Here is a 19,514-nt window from a genome sequence, read left to right as displayed (position 1 = left end):
AGTTGTCTAAATCTGCTTGATCAATTGAAACTTAGCCGCTGTTGCGCAAGGAATGAAAGAATAGGGAGCCAAGGCTGGTTGAAAACAAGAATTCTGGAGATCACAGCAGGTCAGGCAGTATCCATGAAGAGTAAACAAGCTAGCATTATCTAGAATTAAAATGTTAACTTGCTTTCTCTCCATGGATGCTGCCTGCCCTGCTGTGATCTCCAGCATTTTCTGTTTTCAGTACAGATTCCAGCATCTGCAGTAATTTCCTCCGACAAAGGCTGTTAGGTGGGATTGAGATGCTATAACCTAATTGAATGGCGGAACATATACACATTTTCCTATAACATGAAACAGCCATAGGAGGACCATCTCCCTCAACTTCACCATTCAATCAATTGCAGCATAACATAAAATCAAATAGTAATACCTTCCAGAATGATCTATTTAAATTTAATTTGAATACTTTTAACTGCAGCAGAGGGTTCACTATATCGAAACGTTTTTATTAAAATTTACGGGAATGCTTTGACACATGTCAGCATATAACCAGTCGTATAATGTTATTATCCTGGCTGCAAATTACTTTAGAGATAATGGGAACTGCAGATGCTGGAGATTCCAAGATAATAAAATGTGAGGCTGGATGAACACAGCAGGCCAAGCAGCATCTCAGGAGCACAAAAGCTGACGTTTCGGGCCTAGACCCTTCATCAGATGCTGCTTGGCCTGCTGTGTTCATCCAGCCTCACATTTTATTATCTGCAAATTACTTTAAGCAGGTCTTTTCTTTGAACAGGTGCATGGAGCATGTTGATGATGGCAGACTAACATCATGCTCAATGATGATGAATGTTAGTAATATGTCTTGGAGGGAGTTGTGTTCAGCTAGTACTTGTTCCTAAAAGTGGTAGAGGTTCAGGAGATGCTCCCAAAGAAACTATTTATTGCCTATCCCTAGTTGCCCTTGAGAAGCTTGAATCCTAGTGTCCTAAAATAAGTAGCTACAGAGATAGTGGATGCATTGTTTGTAATTTTCCAAAAGTCCTTGGATTCTGAAGAAGTACCAGAGGATTGGAAAAACTACTAGTGTGACACACAGATATAAAAAAATGAAGAAGATAGGAAGTGTGTATCTATAGGCCGATTTACCAAACATCTATTATGACAGAAGTAACTGCAGCACATTTGGAACATCAAATCTCATAAAGCAGAGTCAGCACAGCTTCAGGAAAGGAAAATCATGTCTAACTAATTTATTAGAGTATTATTTTTTGCAAAAGTTTTAACCAGAGTGGATAGAGGGGAATCAATAGTATTTGGACTTCGAGAAGGCACTCGAGATGGCCAATGAGCAGGAAATAGTGAGTGAGGAATGCAATTATTTTTCAGGTGGGCAACTTGTGACCAGTGGGGTTCCACAAGGAGCAGTACTGGGACTACAACTGTTTACAAATATAGTAGTGACTTGGAGAAAGGAAGCAAACGTACTGTAGCCAACTTTGTCGACAATACAGAAATAAGTGCAGAGGCAGATTGTACGTGGAATACAAACAGTCTAACAGAGATATTGGTAGGTTAAGTAAGTGGCCCAAAAGTTAGCAAATGGAATATAATATGGGAAAATGTTATGTTGTTCATATTAAAAGGGAGAACAAAAAAGAACAGAATTATTTAAATGGAGAAAAACTACAGAAAACTGCAACACAAAGGGACCTAGGGTTAGTTTACAAGAAACACAGAAAGCTAGCACAGAGGTACAGCACGTAATCAGGAAGGCTCATAGAATGTTAGCCCTGATTTCGAGGGGCTTGGAGTATAAGAGGAGGAAAGTCTGACTACAACTGTATAAGGTGCTGGTGAGACCACATCTGGAGCACAATGAGCAGCGCAGGTACTGTTGTTGGTCCTCTTATTTCAGAAGTGATATAATTTCATAGGAGACAGTTCAGGGAACGTTCATAAGGATGATCCCCAGTATGGAACAAAGGTTGAGCAGGTTGTACTGCACTCGCTGGTGTTTAGAAGAATGAGAGGTGATCTCATTTAAACCTATCTGACTCCTAAGCAGCTTTAAAAATTCTGAGAGGATGTTTCTTCACATATGAGAGCTGGGACCAGAGGACATAGTCTCATTTGTGACTGCTCAGAGACTGAAGCAGTCCACATCCAAATGCAACAAGACGTGGGCAATATCCAGGTTTGGGCTGAAAAGCGGCCAGTAACATTCACGCCAAACAAATGCCAGACAATAACCTTCCTCAATATGAGACAATCCAACCACCACCCCTTGACTTCAATGGTCCAATTTATCATTACTGAATCCCTACTATCAACTTCTTTGGGTCAGATGGCACATGACACTAAGTTATAGTCCAACAGGTTTATTTGAAATCACAAGCTTTCTAAGCACTGTCCCTTTGTCAGGTTAAGTGAAAAAGGGGCAGTGCTTAGAAAGCTTGTGATTTCAAATAAACCCGTTGGACTGTAACCTGGTGTCATATGACTTCTAACCTTGTACACCGCAGCCCAACACTGGCACCTCCAAATCATAGTATCCTTGGGTTACCGTTGACCAGAAACTCAACTGGACTTACTATACAAATGCAATAGCTACAAAAGCAGGTCTGAAACTACGAATACGGTTGCAAATAACTCATCTCCTGACTACTCAAAGCCTGTCCACTATCTGCAAGACGCAGGTCAGGAATATGGTGGTATACCCCTTTTCTTGCCTGGATGTGTGCAACCCCAACAACACTCAAAAACTTGACACGTTCAGAACAAAGCAGCCGGCCTGACTGATACCACATCCACAAATATCTACTCCCTCCACCACTCACTCAGTAGCAGAGTGTGTGCTATCTCCAAGATTCACTACAGAAATTCACCAAAAGATCCTTAGATGGCATCTTCCAAGGTTACCAGCACTTCCATCTGGAAGGACAAGGGCAGCAGATACATGGGAACACTGCCACTTTCCTGACTGGGAAATATATTGCCAGAGATAGTAGGAACTGCAGATGTTGGAGAATCTGAGATAACAAGGTGTAGAGCTGGATGAACACAGCAGGTCAAGCACCATCAGTGGAGCAGGAAGGCTGACATTTCGGGCCATCAGTTTTCCTGCTCCTCTGATGTTGCTTGGCCTGCTGTGTTCATCCAGCTGTACACCTTGTTACCTAATATATTGCCAGTCCTTCACTGTTGCTGGGTCAAATCCCTGAATTCCCTCCCTAACAGCATTGTGGGTCAACCCAAAGCTTGTGGACTGCAGCAATTCAAGAAGGCAGCTCATCACCACCTTATCAAGGGCACCCAGGGATGAGCAATAAATGATGGCCAACCAGTGATGCCCATGTCCCATGAATGAATAAATAAAAAAGCTGAACCCTTTTGGGATGAATATCCTATGCTGATGAATTCCTGCAGTAATGTGTAATGGTTGAAGTAATTGGTCTGCAACAACCTCAACACCTTCCTTTATACTAGGTGTGACCCCTGTTGGTGGAGTGTTATCACTTGATTGCCGTTGACTTCCCCTGGACATAAGAAATAGGAGTAGAGGTCAGTTCTTTGGCCCCTCAAGCCTGCCCTCCTATTTAATGAGGTAATGGCAGGTCAGCTTATGTTTTGAATACCACATTCGGCATCTACACCTGATAGCCTTGGATCCCTGTGTTTGTGAGGAGTCTACTTACTGCAACTGTAACAGTACATACTGACTTCGTCTTCACCGCCTTCCAAGGCAGGGGGTTCCAAATTCTTGCAACTCTCCAAGACAAACATTTCCTCATCTCTGTCCAAAAGGTCCATCTCCTTATCTTTAAAACAGTGTCCCCTAGTGCTGGACTGACCTACAAGAAGAAGCATCCTTTTCATGTCCATCTTCTCAAGGCCATTCAGGATCAGGATTCACATAAAGTTGCCTCTCACTTCTCTAAACTCGAGTGGAAACAAACGAACCTGCACGAATAATCCTCCTAAGACAACCCATTTATTTCAGGTATCAATTTAGCAAGCCTCCTGCAGAACCATTACCACCGATGCGTTTATACCCTTCCTTAAATGAAGAGACTAAAAGTCAATGTCACTGTTACTCACACTAGGTTAAATGTTGTCTTGATTTTTTTCCTTGGATTAGCAGTCTACTGATAACAGCACTAGGCCATTGCCTCCTCAGCAAAGGGCATCCATGGCATCTCATTTCTAGAATTGATTGCATTTGTATGGTTGCTTTGAGCATGTAATGGGATCAGATGCTGAGTGGATGAACCCAAGCTGAACATCAGCAAGCAAGTTATTGGCAAATAAATGCCATTCTATAAAATGCTTTACAATATATTCCATAAATGTACTGATAATTGGACTAAATTGATAGAGCAGTAAATGGCCAGATTTGCTTTGTTGAGCAGTTTGTGGACAGGACATAGCCAGGCAATTTTACACATTTTCGAATAGATGCAATAGTTGAAGTTTTATGGGTAGTTTAAGAACTCAACTCCTCATTAGTATAGGTGAAGTGTTATCAGGTGCCATTGCTGTATCTGATATTCTTAGTCATTTATTAATGTTACATTGAGTGAATTACATTGGATGAAGAATGACATTTGCGATTGTCAAAACCTCAGGAGATGTATCTCTTAGCATTTCTGCCTGAAGATGGTTGTAAACACTTCAGGTTTGTTTTTTGGCACCTTCCACAACTCCACTATGACTGAGGATAGGAATGATTATGGAGCCACCTCCTGGCCTTGATAGTTGTTTCTGCTACCATCTGTGACTGCGGAACATTGACCTGAACCATTTGGTAAAGGGTTGTTTGGTTCTGTCTGTAATGTGCTGGTTCTGCTGCTTAGCATCCTATCATCCTGTGTTCTAAATTCCACAGTTTGGCACCTCACTTGCCTCGTGCTTTTACAGGCATGTTCTTCCATACTTCCAAGAGATTCTCATGTTTACAAGGCTTGATTGTAAGAGTTGAGTGAGCCTTTAGTTTATAGATTATGATGGAATGTAATTCATTGGCCATTGTCACGAAGCACCTCAGTATTTGCTTAATATTAAAGGCTATGATCGAAATCATTACTTTCAAAGATTTGTACGGGCACAATGGGCCAAATGGCCTCCTCTGTGCTGCATAATTATGTCGGAATTAACACAAGACACCCCATGCAACAACAATGTTATAATTTCATCCGTTTCATTCTCAATTTGTTTCTAATTAGTTTCACACCATGAGCTTTACCTGTCGTGTCAATTTTTGTTATAAACATTAGCAGGATACTGTTTATTAAAGGATTAGCCAATTTGGCAAATGTGTTCCAAGTACCTGTTGCAAGTATTTTACGATTATCTTGCTCCTTATAGTACCAAATTAAAGCTCACCAAGTGGTTGAAGGAGGAATAGAAAGACCGAGAAAAAGGCATATGGAAAATAAAATGGAACTTTTTGTCCGAAGTCCATGAGCATGATTCATGGATTCATTGATGCTCAGCATTGTGACACTCAGCAATCATTTGTTAGTAATCCAATAATACCTTAAGGAAAAATGCAGCTTAATCATTATTATCACTAACAGACCATGTTGTGTTTGATAAATGCCCTTGAAATTTCACAGTGCAGCTATTGACATACCATGTTGCTGTGAAATGTATTTTTCTGCTATTTTACAGTTGACATTAACCCTTTGATGACAAGCAAGTTATGACCTTCATAATGCAATGGATGTGGTCAAAGTTTCTTCCATTATTATTGCAGTTCATCATCAACTCGGTGGCCTTCTATGATTTTAAATCTCATCTTGAAATTTGTTTATAATTTCAGAAAGATAAAGCCTCATTTCCAAGTAATTTCCCTACATTTTAAAAGGTCATATTAGAATTTGGACATTTAACGACAAAGGTGCAAAATAGCCTTTTCCTGTTGTACAGTGTATATGACTGACTAGCTAAGCAATGACTTCAGTACTCAGATAAGAAGGAAGCAACTCATTGCAGAAAACTATGAACAGCACTAGACACAAAGTATACAAAACAAGATATGTTAAAGACAATATTTGGCCGATTAAAGGGAATGGTGAATTTCATTCAATGTTGCTTAAAAATCTGGCAATGTCATCCTAACTTCTCAACTGCAAGAATGTTTTAATAACTTCCTGCTCATATTTTATTCTGTACAAGTCAATTTGACAGTTTAGGGGAGTTAACTGTCAACTGGCAATTCCTACATTACATGTTCAACATAGCCTCTCCTTAGCATTTCCCACAAGATGTGGCTGCATTGGCAGGATGTTTTCTTTATTATTTTGAAGTAAATGGGGTCAGGACAGAGATTTCTGTTCACATCTTGGTAGTCGCTGACTGACTTTGTCAACAATGATTATAGCATTTTTAATTTAATGTAAAATTCCATTAAAAATCTGTGATAGCAATATCATAGCATCTATTAAAAGAAGCTGCGGCCTTAGATCTTCAATGTGTTTGTATGCCTCATATTGTTAAGACAGGGTAGAATCTGAAGCATTAAAATCAGAATCTGACAAAAAAAAATGCCTTTAAAAACTTGCTCATCAAGTGGTATTATGGTTCAGTGGTTAGCACTGCTGCCTCAGCATGCAGGGGATCTGGGTTCAATTCCACCTTTGGCTGCTTGCTAGTATAGAGTTTGCATGTTCTTCCCATGTTTGCCTGGGTTTCCTCCCACAGTCTAATGACGTGCAGTTAGGTGGATTGGCCCTGGGAAATAGAGAGATTGGGTAGGATGGTTGATGTGAACTTGATGATCTGACTGGCCTTGCCGTAGGGATTATATAAATTTGTTTTGAATTATTTAAAAAGAAAATGAAGTTAATGAAAACACCTTTCAGCAATCTCATAATCAGGTATATATTGATCCCTGCCAATGTTTGAGGCATTGATTCCTGTATTGATAATGTTGCCACGTTACAAGACTCTATTATTCAAGGTTTTGATTCTGAATTCTATGTGTACCAAAGCAATTTTTTTTCTCAGCCTGAATGTCTCTGGAATTTCAGGTAACAATAGCATTAAAGGGCCATTTTCGCTAAAATTATGGAGCTGCAATTGTTTTCATGATAAAAATAACCAATCCCTGTTTTCCTTCACGTTGCATTTACAGCAGATCAATGCTCAAAATAGCAGTGTGATTTGTGACTTAGTTATTTTGAAATCCAATTAACTTATAGGTTGTCTCAATGTCTCTTAAATTACACTTTTGTTTTGTATTTCTAATTGCTATTGCAAGCTGCAGTCGTATTGTCTATAAGGAAATACCGATTCTGTCTTTGGACTAAAGTACGTCAACCTTATGCATGTTTAATTATAAGCTGTCTGACTTGAACATACAGCTGTTATGCTGATCCTTTGATAATCAAGGATCCCCAGTTTCAGAATGTAAAGTTTTTTGCCACATATTGTCTTGTAGCATGTTAAATCTGAGGCTCAAGTCCCACCTGCTCTGTTTTGTGTGTGTGTGCTCACCACAATTCTGATCTTGTCCTTCTTTTAAAGAGTTGTGTATTAATGGAATTCACTCCACCTGAGTGCAGTGGACACTGAATAAATTTAAGGTGAACCTCGTCAGACTTTTACTTAATAGTGGTTGTAGGGAGTGAGCAGGAAAGTAGCATTGAGACTACAATGAGATCAACAATGATTGTATTGAATGAATCATGAGAGGCATCGATAAGGTGAGTAGCCAATGTCTGTTCCCTATGGTAGGCGAGTTCAAAGCTAGGGGGCAGAGGTTTAAGGTGAGGAGAAAGATTCAAAAGAGACCTGAGGGGCAAAGTTTTCACACAGTGTGGTATATATATGAAACAATGGGCCAAACGCAAGCAAATGAGACTTGTTTAGTTTAGGAAATCCAGTTTAGGTCGGCATTCATGAGTTGGGCCAAAGAGCCTGTTTCCATGCTCTGTAACTCTGACTGTGTGAATGGTGGAGTAGGTTTCAGGAAATAAATTGCCTATTTGTCCTCCTATTGCTTATGTTTGTCTTTGTATCAATGTTAAGGTGCTTTGGTGATGTCTGTATCTCTGAGCCTGAAGGTCTGTGTTCAAGTCCCAGTTTCCCTGGAGGTGTGTCATCATGTATGCAAAAGCTGGAACACAATTTGCACCGTCTTCCTTCCCTCAGCATTTAGGTTTTCATAACCCCATGAGAATTCAAGAGACAGCTATATATAGCACTTGGGGCAAATAGGAACTATGGTTATATCGAGAAAGCGGGATTGGGCGATCAGCCATGATCGTGAAGAATGGCGTAGCAGGCTCAAAGGGCTGAATGGCCTCCTCCTGCTCCTACCTTCAGGGTTTCTATGTTTCTATGTAACAAATCAGGACACAATAGCCACCTGAGAAGCTCTTAAATGTTGGAGGCTTGAAATTGATATTGATTGAGCAGGCATATTGAAGCAACAGGTAACTGTTAGACTCCTGGCTCTGGTACCCTCTCGGGCCCGTGTATGAACCAATGTGTAAAACTCTGCTTTAAAATTCTGCCAATGCCTGACTCTGAGCTAGATAAATGTTAAATTTCACAAAATTGTAACTTCCAGTTGGTCCCCGGCTATTCAAAGACATTGATATCTGAAACTTCCCAAGTGATGTGAAGCTAAAGTTTGAAGATATTCTTGTATTGCTCACATTAAGTTGACTCAAGTCTCTTTTAATTGGAACTGCTATACCTTAACATTTGACTATGCAAAATAAAAACTTATTTGCAAAACAGCACGTACCCAGATGATTATTCATGGTAGTTTTTAAAAAATATTTCTGCAGGGAGATGGTGGTGTAGTGGTATAGCAGTGGTATAATTCATTGCCCCCAGGCTCATATTCTGGGGATAGGTCCTCCAGTCCCACCATGTTGAATGATGAAATTTCGGTCTTGAAAATCTGCAATTAGAAGCTTCCCCCATCTGTTGTTGTTGTTCAAAACCCATCTGGTTCACTAAATCTCCTTAGGGATGGAAATTTGCCATCCTAATGTGGCTTAAAAATGTGTCCAGAGTAAAGTGGTTGATTTCAACTAGTCCTGCAAGTGGTAAGTAGGGCAATGAATGCTGAGCCAGCCAATATTGCTGCGTATGAATTTAATTTGAAAGCTTAAAACATTATTTGCTGTATTGTCCCATTGTTGATCCAACAAACTCGTGGCTCCCTCAATCTCTAACTCAGGTACAGTCAGTCTCTCTAAGCTGCCTCCTGCTGAAACACTTTGGCGATAATACACAGTACAAAAATCATTGGAAAATTATGCAATATGTGAGCAAGTTTCATGTGCTGCAAGGAAAACATCAGCAGAAGAGTTTTAGAGATAGTAGGACTTTCAGATGCTGGAGAGTCTGAGATAACAAGGTGTAGAGCTGGATGAACACAGCAGGCCAAGCAGCATCATAGGAGCAGGAAAGTTGACGTTTTGGCGACGCCTGGGCCATCAGCAAAAGTTATTTTTTGCATTGGGCCGGATGTTTGTCAAAGTCAGAAGTCACATGACACCAGGTTATAATCCAACAGGTTTATTTGAAATCACAAGCTTTCTGAGCGCTGCTCCTTCATCAGCTGAAGTCAGTTGTTTGTCAGTGGAACAATAGAGACCAATACATATTATTTGCTGCATGAACATGTGAGGTATATGCCAAGTGACTTAAATGTTTACCAACTAATTGTTGGGTTGACCAATGAGATTAAGTAATTCCAGTGATAAATTGCATTTCCACTACTTAACCTATTTTCTTGTGAATTAAAGGAAGACCAAGGAGTTGCTGGTATTCCTTGAGAGTTTAATCCAACCCAGTATTCTTTGTACCATTCAGAAGTAATATGAAGGAGAAAGCTTCTCAGCTAACATGGTTATGAAAATTTGCCATTGGCGCTGAATCAGCAAGTGCATTTTTTCATTTCCTTATTGTAAATATCCAAGATTGACATTGATTTTAGATTCGAAGGATATTGTGAGACATAGGGATAAAGTGGTTGTGGCCGCACATTGAGAGGATATGGGTAGTGAAGCTTTCATTTGAATTCAGAAAGGGTGCCCTAAGTCAACTCTGATTGGTAAAGGCGTCACCATAAGGAAAACACCAGGGAACAGTTGACACCAGAATCTTTCTTAAATTAATAAAGATGCACTGCCTGGGCATGTTCTTATCTGTTTGCAAAGGTCAGGGCTCTGTGTGTATACTATATGTAGCTTCAAGCAAGTGCAGGTCTGGGTGTATTTGTAAGCGATGATGTGATAATGGCACTGGATCTAGAACATCAGGCAAATATTTGAGGGCTTGATTCCTGCCTTAGCAGATGATGGAATTTGATTTCAATAAAAGTCTGTAATAAAAATATCCTAGCCAAATGGTTGTTATAAAAGAAAATCTGGTTCTCTAATGCCCATTAGGGAAGTAAGGGTACGGTCTTTAACTGGTCTAACATGATACTCCCAATGGCTTATGAATACTTATTGGAAGTACATGATGTTCGTTTGTGTAAAATTTTTATTAAACTGGTGCATGATACTTGGTTTAATTGTGCAGCTTGTATTCGAAATAAACTGATTGAAGGTGATAGCTTAAAAATATGCACTCAAGAATATAGCACAAGTATTGTACAGGCTGAAAATATCGACTCGGCATTTGTGTTCTTCCAGATAGAGAAGTAAATAAAGTCACCATAATCCCAGAACACCATAGGCCTTCTGTCTCTAGAAAGATAACTGGTGTTGAGTTTATCCAGAGGAGAGATCATGAAGATGGGACTTCCATGGAATCCTCAGCTGGTTAGCTCAGTTGACTGAAAGACTGGCTTGCAGTACAAAGTGACTCTAACAGCATAGATTCAATTCCCACACTGCCTGAGAGTCACCACCATGATCCTAATTTACAACCTCAGCCCTTACTTGAGGTGTGGTGACCCTCAGGCGAAGCTACCACCAGTCATGTCTCTCTAATGGGGGAGTGGACCTATGGTCTGGTACAGCTGTGGTGATTTTACGTTTTCTTTTGTCTATGTACCACCTTGCTTGTCCCAGCCCCCCAGATAAGGTAAAGTGAAACAGGTGAAACAGGAACATTTTTCCATTCCTGACAGAAAGGTGATCCCAGCCATGAAATTCTTTTTCTGAAGTAATTTCCTTTTCGGTTAATGTGTTCCAACAGGCCGCATTGACTGGTACTGCACATTCTCTAACCAGGCCGAGTCGGTGTGCAATTTCACACTCCAGTTGTTGCACTGCTCCCAAAGGTTAAATCGAAGGGAGTTAACTGAGCGAAATGTTCCTGTCAGCTCCAGGTGTGAATAGATGTTGCCTCCACCGATGTCAGTGGACTTAGTCCCGGTGTATTTTAGAAAACCTCATTGGAATGAAATTCACAGTCCTTTCGATAAGTAGTGAAGATTTGTGTTCCGACCGCTATTTATCACTCGACTAACGTCGCTAAACAACGGAAACCTGTCGAAGTTTCCTAATTTGGCTGCTACATCTTGTAACAACTATCTGGGACGACACTTCAGGGAAAAAAAAAGACTCTAAAACCCGTCGGGACTCGCTGTGGGCATGAACAGGCGCTAAATAAATGTAAAAGTCTTTCCCCCCCTTTCTTCGAGAGTATCTGTTCTGAGGGGGGAGTGAGATAAAAAGCCAACGACAGTCTCTCTCTCTCTGTCTCTGTCGGCGGCGGCTGCTTTGTCCAGCAGATCCGCGGGGGGGAGCTAAAGCATCAAACACGCCGTCTGTGCCAAAAGGAAAAAAAAATCCATACCCTTCCCCTTTCGCGTCCACTTACCGGGAGGGGGCGAGGTGCCCAGCCCACCTGGGAAGGGGAAAACAAAAGCTTTGTCTGTTGGTGGTGGTCCATCGCACCTTTGTGGCTAACGGGCAGAAAAACTGCGGTTTCTCTGCATGTCCTGAAAACACACACACACACAGTACTCCCCCTGTGACTGCCCTGAGCAGCTATCACCTCCCCATCGCTATCAGAGCGTGACCGGCTAAGATTATGTGACCCCCCCCCCCCCGCCCACCCCCAGAGCCTTTGGAACAGTTTGCGGGGAGGTCAGATTAAACATCCTGAGTTGTTTTAGCGGATTCCTTCCTCGTCAGTTCCGGCTACTTGTCCTTTCTCTGTCTGTGTGTGTGTTCACCATTGGGAGCGGTGGGTCAGGTGTAGGCTCTGTGTGTGTGTGTGTGTGTCTGAGGGTGGGTGGGGAGAGAGTTGGGTATTGGAGGCGAAGGGGAAAGGACTGTTGGCTGATGTAGTGAGACTCGAACAGCCTCCAAGCCCCGTTTCCCCCCCCCCCCCCCCGACTCCCTTCCCGAGCAGAGGGACAGGGAGAGCCAGGAAGGCAGCGTGCCCTGAATGCAGTATTCGCCAGGCTCTGGACCCCTCCCCCGATGCCAATGTCAACCCAGAAGTGATCGCGCCGGCTGCTTAAAGGAGATGTTCTAACTGCATGTCGATTCACAGCCGGCGGGGCTGCCGAGGACGCCTGATCTACTCCTTCTAGAGCTGATAGGCCTCTCCCTCCCTCACATTAATCCATACAGCTGTCTCCCTGTACTGCAAACAGCACCCCCCCCCCCCCACTTCTCCCTTAATCTCTCCTTCACGCTCTCCTGTTGGACTCTCTACAACTGGCGTCTGCTTGAAGTTCGTGCCGTTGTCTCCAGAGCTGACTTTATGATGGCTTCGCTGTATCAGAGAATCACAGGGCAGATCAACACCTCCAGATCTTATCCAGCTCCCGCTGAAGCCAGTCACCTTCTCGGTGGCCAGTGCAATGAAGAGGACAACGGAGGGAAAGCTGCACGGCCACTGGAAGATAACCGAGCCCGGTATCATTACCAGCACAGAGCTGACTGCGAGGATGATGATGTAAGATCATCAGTATCTGCTCCTTATCTGTTTTGTCTTCACGTATTGTGCATGTGTATGACTGTGTCACTGTATCTGCACCTGTGCGTGCAGCTGTGTCCGTGTAACTGCACGTGTGTGTGTGACTGTGTCAGTGTATATGCATCTGTATGTGTGTGGCTGTGTCAGTGTATATGCACCTGTGTGTGTGGCTGTGATGGTATATCTAAACCTGTGTGTGTGTGTGTGTGTATGTGCGTGGCTGTGTCAGTGTATATGCACCTGTGTATGTGCGTGGCTGTGTCAGTGTATATGCACCTGTGTGTGTGGCTGTGTCAGTGTATATGCACCTGTGTGTGTGGCTGTGATGGTATATCTAAACCTGTGTGTGTGTGTGTGTGTGTATGTGCGTGGCTGTGTCAGTGTATATGCATCTGAATGTGTGTGGCTGTGTCAGTGTATATGCATCTGTATGTGTGTGGCTGTGTCAGTGTATATGCACCTGTGTGTGTGGCTGTGATGGTATATCTGCACCTGTGTGTGTGTGTATATGGCTGTGTCAGTGTATATGCACTTGTGTATGTGTGTGTGTGGCTGTGATGGTGTATCTGCACCTTTGTGTGCATGCCTGTGTCAGCGTATCTGCACCTGTGTGTGTGTGACTTTGATATATCTGCACCTGTGTGTACATGACTGTGATGGTGTAACTGTATCTGTGTGTGCATGCCTGTGTCAGTGTATCTGCACCTGTGTATGTGTGACTGTGTCAGTGTATATGCACCTATGTGTGGCTGTGTCAGTGTATATGCACCTGTGCATGTGTGGCTGCGCCTGTATGTCTGCCACCTGTGTGTGTGACTGTTGAGGTGTATCTGCACCTGTGTGTGTGACTGTGTCAGTATATCTGCACCTGTGTGTGTGCGTTTGACTCCCAGTTTATTGGTACTTGCGTGTATCGCTGTGTCAGTGTACATGCACCTGCATGTGACTGTGTTCGTGTATCTGCACCCGCGATTGTACATGTATCTATGCGTATGGCTCTGCCAGTGTATATGCACCTGTATTTGTGTGTCTGTGTGTATGACCGTGTCACTGTATCTGCACCCTTGTGTATCTGTCGTTGTCTTGTCCCTCCTGTCCATTTTTCTATTTGTATCTGCTTAATTTGAATCTCTCGGGCCTCTTTTCTCATCCAAAACGCCGTCTCGTTTAATCTAAGCAAGTTAACCTGCTGTCAAGTTGCTCTTAACTTTTCTTTACGATGACAAACTGCGTATTTTGTTTACACGGGGCTTTATGGGCGGAAGGATTATAGGCATACCATGTTTCTGTTGTTGTAAAAGACAATCCTTCGCCCGGTTTAAAGTTCGAAACAAAAAACTCTCCCGTCCAAAACAGAGCTCGAGGAGACCTTTGAATTAAATGAGCGCTGGCCGCTGTGTATGTGTTATGAAAAAATTGCTGTGCTTGTCTTCTGTGGAAGAAATTGTAAACTGTTTTAAAAAGTTGTATTTGCATATCGCCTTAGCAACCTGGGCACCTTTAATCGTTCTGGCCTGATCCCTGATCAGTGCACGAGTGAAAACTCCTGGATTGATTTTCGAAATGATTTGTCGCCTGTTATTTTAAGATGTATGGAAGGAATCAAGCCGCCAGCCCGGCAGCCCAGCAGCTGCTGTGCTGATGCTGCTGAGGATATGATTAGGATTTGAGCTGATTCTGAGGGAGAAACGCTATTTTGTTACTGTCGATAGGATCATTAAGAATGCATATTCCCTTCAGTTGGGTTCCTTATAACCAAAAAAGTGCATATTACGCGACTCTCTCTTCAATACCTGTCACATATGATGTAGAATGAATAGTCTGAAAACGGGACAGATGCTTACGATCCTAGCCTTGTGTTCAGTAATAATCACCATACCGGGAATTTATATTTGTCCGCGTCTCTCCCTCCTCCATCGGAAAACAGGGCACAATATTTAATGGCAGCCTTTATATTTTGCTTTCCTCCTTTCTTGAAACAAAATCTATTTAATGAAAGCAGCCTGTTTGAGATCGAAACTCTGAGATCTATTCAGGTTGGTGTGTTCGACCAGTCGCGCTCTCGTAGTTTCGCAACTGTAGCGGCGGGTTGAATCTTGCCTATGGAAAACCCGTTGTTGGCTTTTGAAAAACGAAGTTAATTACATTTTCTTTTCAGTAACGTCGCTGCACGCAGCCATGTCTTCGTGAAATATTTAAATTGTGTTTCAGATGAATCTCTTGGAAGTGTGATCAATCAATTAGGACAGCGCGTTGCTGGAATGCTGAGATCCCCTTACGGTCTCACTTGTATTACGTTCTCAATTTTTATTTTAATAAAAAGGACTGGTCCCTGAGATGCTGTCAGACATGTGCCGAACTTCTGTAACCTTATTCTGTTTCTGACACCGTTGTACCTTTCAGAGTGAGTACGCCGTTCAGCTCAGTAGTCAAGGTTAAATTTTGAAACCCAACTTCGGATGTGGCGACATATTTCGCGCGAAAGATTGCACACGCCTAAAAAGCAGTTTTTTGTGTCGCTTTTTATCCCAGCAGCAGTGGCTTTCAGCCTTTGGTTTGTAATCTTTGTTGAATTTTGTTGTTTGAGCGGATTAAGGTTCATTTATAACACCGGAAGATTCAGAGGTAGCAACTGCTGACAGCATGTCAATCCTCCAGAAACCTGGAGTGGGTTATTTACATTTAACGTCAATACTTTAAAGCTCCGAATACACTGCACTTTTGACAATAACCGCGCAGATGCGAATGGCAGAAATGCGACGGAAAACAGTATTGCAATATTAAAGACAACGAGCATGAGCGAAGTTTGTAAAGTGCCACTTGTACCGAGGATGGCAGGAAGTAATTGTACAGTTAAGACGCGGCTTCGTTCAAAATTTTGGTGAGATGGCTTGTACAGAATAAAAAAAGTAAGGCGAATAGTTCAGTTAGTGTGACTTTAAATTGTCTTTGCAACTTTTGGTAATCGCAAATAAGGGTCGTTCATGTCACGAGCACTTGAGATGTTCGGAAGTAGATGTAGATCAATGTAAGTTTGCAGGCAGTATGAAAATTGATGTGGTGGTAAATATTGAGGAGAGTATCTTTAGATTACAGGGGGATAGAGACCAGATGGTCAGATGGACTGATCAGTGGCAAACGGAATTCAATCGAGAGAAGTGAGACTTCAGGCACTTGGGCAGGACAAACAAGAGGAGGGAGTACATGGTAATAGGTTGGATCCTGGGAAGCAACCTAGGATCAGAGGGACCCTGAAGTGCATGTACACGTGTCCCTTAAGTATCAGGACAGCTAAAACAGTTAGGAAGGCACTTGGTATATTTGCCTTTATTAACTGACTGTAGAGTTGAAGAGCAGGGAGGTGAAGCTGTAATTGTGTACACACTGGTTAGAGTAGAGTACTGGGGAGATGATTGAGATGTTAGGAGGGACATAGATAGGGTAGACAGGAAGAAACAGTTCCCCTTGATGGAGGGATTAATGATCAATGGAAAATGGGACTAGATTAATTTAGGATATCTGGTCAGCATGACCCAGTTGGATAGTAGGGTCTGTGCAGCTGTACAGCTTAATGACTCTGTGAGTGGGGGAGGGGCAGAATAAATGTAAGGGACGGGCAGAAGATTTAAAGAGGATGTGAAGAAAAGCTTTTTCAACCAGAGGGTGGTGGGAATCTAGAACTCACTGCCTGTAAGGGTGGTGGAGACAGAAACCCTCTCAACATTTGTGAAGTATTTAGATGTACACTTGCAATGCCAAAGTCTGCAATGCTAAGGCATGCGAGGCTATGGGCTAAGTACTGGAAAATGGGATAAGAATAGTTAGATGGTTATTTTAACTAACACAGGAGCAAAGGGCCAAAGAGCTATGGATCTCTTCTTAAAAGCTCCTCCCTGCTCTACTGCTTTTGTCACTTAAGGATGTTCGTAGATTCAACCTGTTTTTTCAAGCATTTTCATGGAATTGTAGAACCTCTACAGTAATCATGGTCTTTGGATAACAAGCTGCTGCAGTCTGGCTTCATCTTATTGGAACTCAATCCTCATTTAGTCATTGCGTTGTAATTCATTATTCGATCAGTGTGACCTGTAAAATATGGATAGGATAACATTGTTTCATTGTCTTCTTGACCAGCATCAGGTCTAGGCCCGAAACTAATTTGAAGAAATCTATGATTGTCAATAGTAACGGTGGCTGAAAGTTATTTTAGCAAAGCTACAGTTGTAATCAGGTACTGTCCACTAGCTACAGACCAAATAATTACATACGCTCAAGGTATTCTGCCTCTAGGACATGAGCTAATACAGCAAGTTGTATTTTTAGAACTGCTTTAATATAGCAACATGCTACAAGTCACTTCACAATAGACCAATTAACAAAATTTAGTGCTGACCAGAAGAAAATTCTGTAGTAAGTGACAAAATGTGCAGGCTTGGTGGGTTAGCCATGGGAAATGCAGGGTTACAGGGATTGAGCAGGTGTGTGGGTCTGGATGGGATGTTCTTCAGAGAGTTATTCTGGACGTGATGGGCCAAATGCCCTGCATCCACATTGTAGGGGTTCTATAGTTCCATGAAAATGCTTGGCAAAGCACATAGAATTTAGAAATCTCCTTAAGTGACAAAACCAGTAGAGCAAGGAGGAGATTTTAAGAAAAGAGTTTGAAATCTTAGGTTCTCAGCAGCTGTTGGCAGATTGCAAATGCTGAAACTATTAAAATGGATGTGGCTCAAGGCCAGAATTGTCAGAGTAAAATTGAAGGGCTTGAGTAAAGGATGTTTAAGACTAGGAAGACATTTGAGAAAAAGGTGGGAATTGTAAAATGGAGGTATCTCTTCACCAGAAATCAATGTAGATCAATCAGTAGGACTGAAAAGTGAACAGGCCATGGATTGAGTTAGGACAGTAGCACCAGACTATGAGATGACTTCAAGTTTAAGAAGAGCAGAACATAGCAGTTGTTTCAGATTGCTTTGGAATACTCTAGTCTATTGGCGTCAAAGGCGTGGCTGAGATGTTTGAAAGAATAAGGGCTAGTTCAGGATGAGGTTGGGCAATCTTACTAAGGTGGAAGTAAACAGCCTTACCTCATCATGGAGTCAAATATGACACCAACTTTGCCCATCGAATTACCAGGGAGAACTTCTGAAATTGGAGAGCTCAGCAGTGTTCCAGGTTGTACCTTGTGTTTTTGTTTTGTTTTCGATTTGACATCTTCACTCTTTTAGCCTGTTGTCAGGGGTAACAACATTTCAGAATATGGGCTCACAATATCATCGTGATTTATTTTAAGTAAGAAGTCCCCTGAGAATAATGTTCAGGAATATACTTGATGTACTTGTGTCCAATTAAAATATTTCATGATAATTCATTTACTTCCTAATGCACAGTTAGACTTTCAAGGTCTGTTCAAATAAAGGACAATTTTGAAATGCTGAATTCAGATTTGAATAGAGAGACTCCACTCTAAATACTTTCAGAATGAGTTAAGTGCAGACAAGATAATCAAATTGATGCAGGTTATTTAAGTCACTGATACCTATGCAGTTGATCACCTTTATTGGGCACTAAGATTAAATTGCAGCTTGAACCCAGTCTCTCTGGCTGTTTGTTTAATTATAGGAACTATTTCAGGATATTTATTAAGTGTTAATTTGGTTGCTGTTCCACTGCCAGAAATCAGCATGCTTCAAGAGCTTGGTGTTCAATGTGCTTAAAAAGGCTCTTGATGGTGTCAAACAAAAATGCAAAATGTCACATGTACATAAAAGCTAGTTGTAACATTTCCTGGGAATCAGCTGTAGTTTATTTTTCAGTTACCATGCATTAACAATCTCATGGAATCACTACAGTGTGGTAGCAAGCCATTCAGCCCATCAAGTCCACACTAGTATCCCATCCAAATCCATCCTATAACCTGCATTTTCCATGGCCAATCCACTTAACCAACACATGTTTGGCCTGTGGGAGGGAACCCACGCAGACATGGTGAGAATGTGCAAACTCCACACAGACAGTTGCCTGACAGTGGAATTGAACCTGGGTATCTGAAGCCATGAAGCAGCAGTACTAACCACTGAGCCACCATGCCAGCAATGCTATGTCAGCATTATTGGTCTCTGTTCTAAGATTCAACAAATTAATGTAATTGTTATTATCACTTAATGCTATTGATATTATTACAGAATGTTGGATCATTCCTGCAAGCAATTAACTTTCTATTATAGAGGGATGGAGGGGGCTGTAGTATTAATGTCACCAGTCTAATAACCCAGAGGCTCAGGCTGTGCGGGTACAAGTTCAAATACAAGTTTAAGTTCAATTAATAAATATGAAATTGAGTGCTTGTCTCAGTAATGGTGCAAATGTCCATCAATTGTCAAAAAATCTGCGTGGTTTACTCATGCCCTTCAGGGAAGGAAGTCGGCTGCCCTTTCCTGGTCTGGCCTACATGTGACTGCAGACCCAGAGTTATTTGGTTCATTTTTAAATACAGTCAGAAAAGGCCAAACATGTCCATTCAATCCAAGGGAAACTAGGTAAATGCAAAACACTACAGATGTTGGAAACCTGAAAACAAACTCAGCAAGTCTGGTAGCAAATATAAAGAGATG

General features: G+C 41.9%; 1 protein-coding gene across 6 annotated transcripts in view; it reads left to right on the top strand.

The window, feature by feature from the left end:
* Positions 1-19,514, top strand: part of dpp6a (dipeptidyl-peptidase 6a) — a 1,430,988-nt gene that overhangs the window by 317,120 nt on the left and 1,094,354 nt on the right. The window contains exon 1 of one of the 6 annotated variants that reach the window (XM_059639734.1): positions 12,332-12,879. The exons of the other annotated variants lie outside the window; for them this stretch is intronic. Within the exon in view, the coding sequence (XP_059495717.1) occupies positions 12,685-12,879 (195 nt within the window). The 5' untranslated portion in view covers positions 12,332-12,684. Of the gene's footprint in view, positions 1-12,331; positions 12,880-19,514 lie in introns of those variants that run through there. 6 annotated transcript variants of the gene reach the window in all.

Source organism: Stegostoma tigrinum, chromosome 2 (assembly GCF_030684315.1).
Source record: "Stegostoma tigrinum isolate sSteTig4 chromosome 2, sSteTig4.hap1, whole genome shotgun sequence".
Taxonomy (NCBI): domain Eukaryota; kingdom Metazoa; phylum Chordata; class Chondrichthyes; order Orectolobiformes; family Stegostomatidae; genus Stegostoma; species Stegostoma tigrinum.
The sequence above is the reverse complement of the archived record's forward strand: the minus strand, read 5'-3'. Positions and strand labels throughout refer to the sequence as shown.